Raw genomic sequence first — 11,349 nt, 5'->3', positions numbered from 1 at the left:
GAAAGAAGAAGAATAATCAACTTCGAAATAGAATTCAACCAGTATCCAAATTCAAGCAGAGCAACAAAGAAATCCAAATCCAAATTCCCAAGGGAAAACAAACACAACAAACTAATTTGATCACACGTCATCCCATACCCGCACGCTGCGATACAATAAATCTTAAATACATGAAGAAAACAAACTATCTCAAATTCATTTCTCTTCCCTCTTCTCTAGTTTTTTCGGTGCATCATCCATAGTACTTTAGAGAAGAAAGCTTGCAATGAACCTACTGATTACAAAACAAATATGTAAGGACTCAGGGCCTTATATAATCCCAGAAATGGAGACACCTATGAATCGCACAAAAAAAATAGGAGCAGATCCATCGGTGTATGAATATTTTGCAAACATGAATTATACTCATCGATTGCCTGGATCTGGTGTGAAAAACCAATAATGGTAACAGTGAAGTAGATCGATCCCATCTGAAAAAAATAAAACCAGTCAGTTGGTGAAAAAAAAAAGAAAGAATGGGGAAGAGGAGAGGAAGAAGAAGATTCAATCAGTGGGCCGTTGATTTCGAAGAAGAAGAAGGAAGAGGAGGAGGAGGAAGAGGAAGATGAGGATAATGGTTTAGCAGTGGTCTTACCTCGCCGGAGGTTGGCTCGGCCCTCTGTTCGGCGATGGAGTTCTCTCCTCTCTGTTCGGCTCTCCCAATGGAAGATAGCGATGGAATTCTCCATGTTCGGCTCTCCTAATCTCTTCGATTGGATTGAAAATGAGAAAGGCATTTTTGTCCAAAAAATAAAAAAGATATTCATATCCGCAATGGGAATCACATTTCTTGGGGAGGGATAGGGAATGGCCATTCTCCGTACGAGAGATTCCCATTCCGCCTAGAATGAGAATTGGATTCTGATTCTTTCAAATCAAACATTTGATTTGATAGGGAATGGCCATTCTCCGTATGAGAGATTCCCATTCCGCCTAGAATGAGAATTGGATTCTGATTCTTTCAAATCAAACATTTGGTCATTCCGATTCTGATTCCGAACCTCTATTCCTACAAACCAGCTTTTCAGGTCATATAGCAATGCTTTAAAACCAGCTTTTCAGGTCATATAGCAATGGTTTTGGTGGATTGGATGGGCATACCACCTGGTAAACCAGTAAAACGGGGACCCGGAGAGCAATCTGGTTTTTAATCTGATATGACTCTTAAAACAGTGCACTGGTAGCAAGTGCCCATTTTCGCAATGAAGACTTTGGCTACATTTATTTAAAGTTATGTTTGATTTAAAGGAAAAGATAAGAAAAGGAAAGAAAATGTAAGAAAATATATACAAGATTTATAAAGATTTCCTTACTTTTCCTTTTTTTTCCCTACTTTTTCCTTTAAACCAAACATGGCCTAAGTGATTGTGTAATCTTGTTTTAATCCCTACCTATCAAGAGAACAAAAAAAAAAAAAAAATCAAGCCAGAGACTTTACCAACAAAGCTATTTGGTACCTTCAAACCAACTTATTAGTATATACATATTAACATTTTTTTTGGGTACGAAGATACATACTTTTAATTGAGTGACACTTTTATCATAGGTCCAAGCATATAGTTAAATATTAATTAACCTTTCTGAAAAAAATAATTATTGGCTAATCAGATTGGAGTGGATCGATCCAATTGTAAACAGATGAAGATCTAACAAGGATCATCTATTTTAAGACCTCTAAATTTACTCTAAGTGGGGTGGCGGTCACATTAAATTTTATTAACCATTGTCTAAGAAAGTAAATCAATAAGATTGTGTTTAGTTTAAATCTATTCATTGAATTTTCTGGAATTTATTACAATTTTCTGTATTTTTTTGCAATTTTTGTTTTGCATGAAATATATATGTTTTTGACATTTTATGTGTTTTTATGCATTTTTAATTTTTTATTTAAAAAATGAACTTTTTATGTTTTCAGTTGTAATATACTAGTGAGGCTCCATGCAATGCATGGTAAATTTTGAAAACCAAATAATAAGACCGAAGGAAAGTATTCACAATAAAATAATAAATGCATAATTACTGTTAATTTAGGGTTAATTAAACTAAAATTATTGTTAATAAATTATTATTAATTTGTAATTAAATTTAAATAATTGTTGTTAGTTAATAGTAAAATAAGTACATTGTTGTTTATGCGGCACAGACCATGTTCCACATCCCCAACCCTGATTTTGAAACAAATCCTCATCCCCGACTCTGACCACTTGCAGGGGTAAAAGATACCCTTCATCCCTGATCCCTAACAAAGACAGGTTTCCTGTGGGGACCCGAGCCACAAAAGTTTTTTTTTTTTTAATTAAAAGTATTTTTTGGAAAATAAATTTACTTAAAATAATGAATAATTAAAATATAACTAATATCTTAAATATATTTTGATATATATATATATATATATATATCAGCTACCCTCTCCTTTCTCCAAACTCCCTTCCTCTACCCCATCCTTGCCTTGTCCCCAGTGTTAGGCGGGTTCAAGGCAAGGCAACCACTCCTCAATGTTGGGAGAGTCCAGGGGCAAGGCACCCCCACTCCTCATCAAGGATGGGGAATCCTCGAATTTCGCCACCCCATCCACATTATTGGGTGGGTTCAAGTAGAGGTGTAAATCAGGTTGTACTAGGCTAAGCCTTGGGCCAGGCCAGGCTATTTCACGAACCTGGCCAAGCTATGAGAGGTCCATTTTTAAAAAATTGAAAAAGATGTTTAAATTTTTATTTCATATGATTTTTGATGTACACAATTGTTTATATATACAATTAGACATATTCATGGGCCAGGTAGCCCAACGGTTCGGCTTAACCTGACCCATTATTTTTCAGGCTTGGACAAAATTTTAGGCTCATGGGCTCGAGCTCAGACTTTCTCAAATAAGCCCTGCCCGATACTATTACATATATAAAGAAAGTACTTATGTTATATATATACGCACACACACATATGCTTCTTAAATTATTAATAAATATCAATTTACTACTAAGAAATATAAATTAGTTTATTAATTTATTAAATTATTAGTAAATTAATATAATATTAATTTATAAAAGTATAATGAAAAATAATACATTTTGTGTATAAATTGGGCTTTGGGCTCGGGCTCGGGCTCGAGCTTTGGGCTTTATATAAGGGTTGGGCTTAGGCTCAAGATCTAGGCCCAATGGTCAGGCCAGGCTCGGGCTTGGGCTTGCACATTTTCTATTGATAAAGAGGCTTGTGTTAATTATAAAACTATGATTTTTTACAAATTAAAATTTTTATTTAATTCTAGTCTAGTATAAAATATATATATATATGTATATATAATTTGTTATTTAAATATTATATAACAATATTAATCATATATGCATATAACTTCCAAGTTGAGCTTCTTAGGGGTTGTTTAGCTTGGGCCTATCCGCTAAAGTCATCATTGGACTCTAAAAGTTTGATGCCCAATTAGACTTCGGATCTAATTATACCTAATAATGTGTGGGCATGGTGCATATCTTAGCTAGATGTAACTCAAAAGAAAATAGTTGCTTGAACCTACAAAATTATAGATCTAATCGGATTAGGTTAAGTTATAAACAATTTGTTACTTTTTATTATTAATTATTAACATATTGGTAGCTATTAAAATATTGTAATTATTAAATTACTGTATTTATTTAAAATACAATAGTTTCTGAAAATTATCATATTTTCAGAAATATTGCTAATTTCTTTACAAAAACTAATTAAATGTAATTTTCTGGTAATTAAATGTAATTTTATACTATTTATAGGTTAAATTATAATTACTGTTAATTACATTTTAAAAATAATTATTGTTAATTATATTACTATTAATAATTAAAATACATTTTTTTTCATTATTATTTAGTACTTTTTGCAATAAAATACAATTAATTTAATTTTTTTTCATATTTTTGGATTTTTAATTAATTTTTTGTGTTTTTCCATTATTATTTAGTAATTTTTGCATATGAGTATTTTTCAAAAATTTTCAGTATTTTCATCATTTTTTTTGCATATTAGTCACTAAATAAATACCATAGTTAATAAACATATAACTAATTTCAATATTTTTCAATAATTTCTGGCTTGGGTATTTTTTTAATAATAAAATACTATTAATTATACTTTTTAATTATTTTTATTAAATACCCTTATTAATATAAAATATTGTTAATTTTCAATATTTTTAATTATTTTTAGTATTTTAATTATGTTTAGGTTTTTCAATTTTTTTTGGATTTTTAATTAATTTTTGGTATTTTTAAAACTATCAATTAATATTTCTTATTAGCATTTATTAAGATCTCAATTCATAAGTTATCTAATAATATTATTAAAACTATCAATTAGTATTTTTATATTTAAATTTCTTATTTTTATTAGCAGTTATTAAGTTGGATTTTTAAGTGGAATTGAAACACATTTTTAATATTTACTAAGTTTTGTTAGTATTTATTTTAAGTGAAAGTTTAGTGGATTTTTAAATTAATAATTTTTTGATTGTTTAACCTCAACCTATTTATATTATTTGATTTATATCATGTTTTCAAAACCAGACCGGATCGAAAAATCGGGAACAGGTCAGGTGACTGGTTCCGTTTTACCCCAAAACCGTTATTTTGCCAAAAACCATTGATTTGGTCAGTAAACCGTTGACCCGGACGGTCAAACCATTTGAACCATCCAATAATTTTGGCCATTTTTTATATTTTTTCTCAAAGCAGGCCATCCGTTTGGTTTGAATGGTCAGACCGTTCGACTTGAAAACCGGACCTCTGACCAATTCGTTATATAGTTTAGCTTTAAAAATCTTGCTTTATATTATTACTACTCTCTCTCTCTCTCTCTCTCTCTCTCTCTCTTAAATGTAATAATAACATGTATTAAAATAAGAAGCCTTTGAAAGCCCAAAGGTCTCTCTCTCTTAAATATCTTTTTTCATTGTAATAATAACATCATTAAAATAAGAGGCCTTTGAAAACCCAAAGGTTTCACTCTAATAGTGTGCAATTTTATTAATCTAATCAAGATAAATAATGATTAATGTTTTATATTTTAAAACAAAAGAAAATAAGATAAAATGAGAAAAATGAGAAAAATAGATAAATAACTTCTCTCAAAGGAGAGACATGCTGACATGGACCATCCAATTTAATAATATATATATATATATATATATATATATATATATATATATATATATATATATAAATAGATAGATAGATAGATAATTCTATATTTTATACGATTAGGACGTAGAAAATTTAAGAAAAAACATTTTAGAGGGTCAAATGGGTGGGTTAAGGTCAAAATGAATTGTGACCCACTAACATGTGGGGGTACTCAACCCTCACCCAACACAACCTAATCCGTACATTTACCACCCCTAGATACATACAGAAAACAAGAATCAAGGGACAATAGGCCTAAGTGAGAGTCCTACGAACAGTCAATCCATATTTTGCAATTTGGTGGGCAGCCTTATTGGCAGTTCGGGGTACAAAAGGCAGTGAGCTATGGGGAATTCTCTCAAGAGCTCTGAAATCATTCAGGATTGGATGGATCTGCCAAGAATGAGAGTCTGACCTCTCCAATAGAGTGTTGATGACAAATTGAGCATCCCCTTCAAAAATAATCTCACAAATCTGTTGTAGCCACATTGCAATGAAAGAGTAGGTGTTGTATAGTCTCAATATGATCCCCACACAGAACACATGGAGGTGTTGTATTGGCGAACCACACTGTTTAAGACTTTTATTTAATAGATGAAGAACCAACCCTAACTATTAGCTTTGACGTACTCCACACTGTTTTAACCTGATTGCCTTGATGAAAAACCTGCTTGATTCTATCTCTTTGTTTTTTTTTTTTTTTTTTCTCAACATAAATATCTCATAAATTAACAAATCTAGGCTCTACACATCTTTTATACAAAGTTATTACAGGAAAACAATTAGATAAATATATAAAATTGAATTTATCTTTGTCATATGAGCCAAATATACAGAATTCAGATTTGCTTCTCGTATATCATACCTCACACTAACCTCACAGCACTTTAAAGTTTAAACCGTGCATTGAGAATATCTCACATATTTGATTTTGTCATTTATAGAAAGTAGGGATGGCCATTTCTACTTTACCCGTTGGATACTTGCCCCTATTTTGTTGGACAGTGCATTATTATTATTATTTTTTGCTTGAAATATGGGTTTTGGGATTCTACAACCTGTACGAGTATGAATAAGGTACGGTATGAGGTTAAACTCGATCCTTCCTGACCCGCATATTGTTGGAAAGTATATAAGCATGTACTAAGTGTTGAATTTAATAATATTTTAAATTTTACGTGAAGGATAATTGATAGTTTATGTGTTTTCTACATGTCTTAATCAAATAATTGAAAATTTTATTGTTTATTTGTGTTATTTTACTTATTTATTATTTATATATGATAAGAAATAATAAGAAATCATATACGTGTTCTAATCACAACCCGCCCCTACTCTTGAATACAAGAAGGTTAGGATTGGGGAGTGATGGTGTGCGATCATGCCAAATCACCCTTCATCAGGGAGGATTTTGCATTTTCATGTGTGAAGAGAGTTTGAATTCTCAAAATCCAATCCACTATGAGTTTTGGGGCAAACATGGGTTGGGAGGCTTAAGGAGATGAATACGACATAGAATTTACTAAACCCTCCCTGAACCTACCCTCTTACCATCCCTAAGGAAGATATTTCCATTGCATGCATGCCTGCAACCACACTTTTTGAAGAGCAAATCCAAATTCAAATATACAACGGCACGGGAAAAATTGATCTCGACTTGTACCTAATTGGTTGGAGTTTGCCGGGTCATTCACAAGCTTGCCCAAGAGGCTAAATTGAAGAGCCCGGATTCTCTCCACAAAACTCTTGCATGCACCCTGTAAGCATTGACAGCCGCCCACGCATGGGAATATCTTCTCTACATGTTTACTAAATTTACGGGAAGATATTTTCAGTGTACGTAGGGGGTGGATGCCAGTGATTTCAGAGTGGATGCAGAGATTTTGTGGAGAGGGGATCCAGTATTCCACAGTGCTCGGCTGCATATGAGTTCACATCAGCCCCCCCACAAGTAGGGGTGTAAGTGGGGTTGGCCCGAGTTAACAGTTTATACTGTTTCGGGTTTGAATTTATTGAAAATTTAATAAAATCCTAACTCTAATTCAAAAAAGTTGCATCCCTACCCACAAGAGGGCATCCACATCCCAGCCTTGTATTGAGAACATCTTTTGGTGATAGATTGATAATATAAAAGTAATGAGGCATCATCGGGAAATATTTCCAATTTATGATTGAGATGTGCTATAGGGCGTTATAGGGAGCTGATGTGAACTCACTGCACATCACCATTCAAAATATGGTCCAGATCAGAAACCTTTGTGTTTCTTGATTCTCTATATATCATCAAGCATTTGGATGTTTGGTGGAAGGGGAGGAAAGCGTCCAAACTCTTATTACTAATATAGAAAAAAACCAAAAATAATAAAAAAAAAACTAATGAAATCATGCTTTATTATTATTATTATTATTATTATTATTATAGTTTATACCAATTCTACCTTAAAAAAATCCTGCTGGATGCTAGCAATCCATCCTTGGGAAAGACAATGGATCCCATCCCATAGAAGACAAACATAATAGCAAGCGATACTGATTCCATGCAGCCACACACATAAACAAATAATTGATTTAATTAATCAAACAAAACTTAATGAAAAGCATGCATATATATATATATATATATATATATATAATTATATGTTGAGAATAAATACAAAAGACTTATTCTTTAAATTCATGCATACAATTGCTTCACTAGACTTGAGATGATGAATTAGGACACTGATGAGGCTCTGACTCTGGTTTTTGATCTTGTTGGTTGTTTCCTTTGAGCTCTCCATAGAAGTAAGAGGTGAAACCCCATAAAGCTAAGGTAAGGGAGATTCCCTTTTCACCTTTGAATTTCTCTTTGTAGAAGATAACAGCCAGTATCTCCAATATGGGGAGTAACGTTGCACTTGTAATACCTGCGACCAGAGACGAAGCATAGAAGATGACACCAACAGCTCCCAGGTAAAAGAACTGCCAAAAGATTGCACTGCACACCAGCACTACGTAATACTTTACCACCCCAAGCTCATGCTCCCTTGCCTCACTTCCAATGGCCTACAAATTAATTAAATGGCAAACGAACAAATTATATATATATATATATATTTTTTTTTTATGGTGATCAATAAGACATTAAATAAGCTGACCGAAATAACTGCTTGGGAGTTAGGGTTTAATATAGCTTGATTAGCCAATATATTATAAATATAGAAACGAAAATTAAGAATACCAATAAACTACTTTTTGCACTGTGAGAGCTTTAATTTTCATATTTGCTACATACCAATCAAGGAATTCATGATTTAATAGTCTACTGCAATATTACCGCATGGGATGGGATGTTTGTTTGTCAAATTTCTAAATCGATCGAGTTAGAGTGGAAGCACATTGATACAACTTTTGTTGAAGATCATTGGATCACACGTCACGGCGCAATAAATAAAAGAAGAAACAGAGAAAACAAAATTCATGTGCGTGTTTAAACAGAGTAGGAAGATTCAGGAGAGCTTTCCTACACCAAACATAATAACACACCTACTTTCCATCCAAAGAAACACAACTCCTCTACGGACTAGGACTAGGGGAAGTGGGTGGAGAATACTGGACTAACCAGCGCGATAGATGGGCATACGTGGACGCAGCTGACGTCGGTATCGTATCGGCCCAGTATATTATTATTAGGAACGGAACTTCGGACGATTTGAGCTCATATTACTATATTAGGAGAGGAGAATAATATATACTAATGGGACCCATTGCTCAATGAGTCCCATCATGAATATTTATTGGCCCAAATTCTGGCTTCATGCCCAATAGAAACTAGGTATTAATTTGTCTGTATATATTTGAAGGATCGATGTGAAGAGTTCTACATTAAACTAAGAAAATATTCCACGATTAAAATGATTAAACCAAAATAAATTAAAAAGGTGATTTTATTTTTCATTTGGTGAAAGCCCTCTTTTTAATTTGCAGGAGCCTAGCTAGAGAGAGAGAGAGAGAGAGTATACCTTGAAGTCTTTGTTCACTAGCATCCCTACGGTACAGAAAGCAGTAGCAAAGATGGACATCACCATCTGGATCTCCATAACCAAAGGGTAAGTAATGGCCTGCTTGGCTCTTTTGTATGTGAACTCAACCATGGGTAGCAACAGACCATACAATACTGCCGCTCCAATAGAGACAAAGAAACCCATATAATACTGATCTTTGGCCTCATCCTTTGGTCGGTCGCTGCTTGAATGAAGGCCGAGAACTATGGCCCCAATGGTCAGCAGAACGACAGAGTTAATAGAAAAAGGTGTAAACCTTTGCCTAACTAGAAGAAAAGAGAAAAGTGCATTGAAGGCCAGTTGGCTGGAATTTATGAGAGAAATGGTGGAGACGGGCAAACGAGACATGCCATAGGCATACAAGTAGTCAACCAAGCCGGTGAGGAGGCCAAGGGAAGCAGAAGCAACAAAGAGACGAGGCTTCATGAAGAAGAGCCTGGCACCTTGTTCACCCAGCTTGCTACGCCGGTGCAAGTACGAAAACAATAGAGGGAATAGAAAAATTGGCCAACCGCCGGTCTCCAACCAGCTAGATAACCAAATTCTATTACCGCCTCGGTTGAAGTAGAGTCGCATCAGCAGCGGACCACCGGACTCGCCCAGCACCATCAAAGCCAAATTGAGTAGGAGAAGACACCTCTTCAAGGCTTTGCTCATCTTCTCCCTTGGATCGACTATCTTTTCGAATTGGAGGTTGTCTTCCGGATCCCGGGGCTGATGCATCTCCATCTGCGCTAGCTTGTGTAGATAATGGGTTGCAAGCTAGTCCTAATTATAAATACTGAAACAGTTATTGATGCTGGAATAATAATATGCATGCCGATTGCCGATTGCGGAATCCTCCTTCCATGGAATCGATCAGACGATTCACGATTCAGACGTTTAGTTTCTTTCCGCTGTTTCAATGATATATATTGTTATATTGTACTTGACCGTGGTCCCAATCGCCCATTTCTTTTCATCATCAAACATGGATGAGGGACACGTTGGTCATGATGGTGGTGGTACGTAGTTCTGGTTGGTGCTTGTGTTTTGCCTTTGCGCGGCAAAAGAAGGAATCTTTGTCGAATATTATTATTGGGTACGCTGCCTCAACAGTGGGCAGAGTGCGGCACTGTGATTTGATCAATCAATCCACTGCACTGACCCTGTGATTGGCTTTATGTATCCAATATATACGAGTGTAGGAATAGGACCCATCCCCTTGTGATAATTGGGCCTCACTGACTCACAAACGCACCGAGCCTTGCCTTATTTGTCCAGCTCCACGTACAATTTTGGTTATCTTTGCACTCTTTCTTGCTTTTGTCCAAATAAAATAATTCTTAGTGTTATAGGTAACTAGGTGGTGTACGTGTTTGGGATTCTGACGTGTGAAGCATTCTTCATATTTCCTTCACTGTTCACCTGGAACATTCGACATTAATTATTGTATCATTTCAATGGATTCTCCAACTATCAATATTACGGGTGAAGCCCATACAAATGTTCCAGATGGGTGATGTAAGACGCATTTGTGGGATTATAAAGTAAGAAGAAGGAGAATCCAATCCTTTGCTATCCTAATGCTTTGTCAAGTTATTTCATTTTCTGGCCCCCAAAATGGTCCTCAAGTCCTGGTCCCTGGCACTGCCAGGTGGTTCCCCGAATTGGACCTCAGATAACATTGTTATCACTTCCTTTATTCTCAGTTTTGGCACTTGGATTATTTAAAGGTATAATAGCATTATTAATATAACTTTCATTTGATGACTATGACTCCGTCGATATCTATAATGCTTAATTATATGGTGTTGCGTTTCGTTAATTTAATAAGGGATGCCAATAATTTTGAGGGTATTTGGTTTTATGGGTGTTTATTTAATAAATGCTGTCACATAGGCGTCATTCAGTAGCTTTTCTTCCGTACTCTTTTTGTATGCATTGGGAATAATAAAAGTGGATTTTCATTTTTGTGTATGTTTATCATTTGGGAAAGTTATTTTTTAAACTTCTACAAACGGTTAGGCGTTTTCTCACTGGTACACTGTTGTAATGCCTAGTGGTGCCTAATTGTCATAAACGGTTGTAATTATTACCTTTCTCAGTTTTACCAACAAATA

At 34.5% G+C, this 11,349-nt stretch overlaps 1 protein-coding gene and 1 long non-coding RNA gene across 2 annotated transcripts; both read right to left on the bottom strand.

The window, feature by feature from the left end:
- Positions 1–1,025, bottom strand: LOC148791251 (uncharacterized). Its single transcript, XR_016075877.1, has 2 exons — positions 635–1,025; positions 1–470 (listed from the first exon to the last, which is right to left on the bottom strand). It is a non-coding gene; the product is annotated as an uncharacterized LOC148791251 (long non-coding RNA).
- Positions 1,026–7,756: 6,731 nt separating this feature from the next.
- Positions 7,757–10,391, bottom strand: LOC104604052 (purine permease 3-like). The gene is made up of 2 exons (XM_010268284.3): positions 9,206–10,391; positions 7,757–8,249 (listed from the first exon to the last, which is right to left on the bottom strand). The coding sequence occupies exons 1-2, from the start codon at positions 9,974–9,976 to the stop codon at positions 7,899–7,901; spliced, it is 1,122 nt and encodes a 373-aa protein (XP_010266586.1). The 5' UTR covers positions 9,977–10,391; the 3' UTR covers positions 7,757–7,898.
- Positions 10,392–11,349: the final 958 nt, after the last annotated feature.

Source organism: Nelumbo nucifera, chromosome 5 (assembly GCF_055504915.1).
Source record: "Nelumbo nucifera cultivar China Antique chromosome 5, China Antique-T2T, whole genome shotgun sequence".
Taxonomy (NCBI): Eukaryota; Viridiplantae; Streptophyta; class Magnoliopsida; order Proteales; family Nelumbonaceae; genus Nelumbo; species Nelumbo nucifera.
This window is presented reverse-complemented; position numbering and strand designations above follow the sequence as displayed.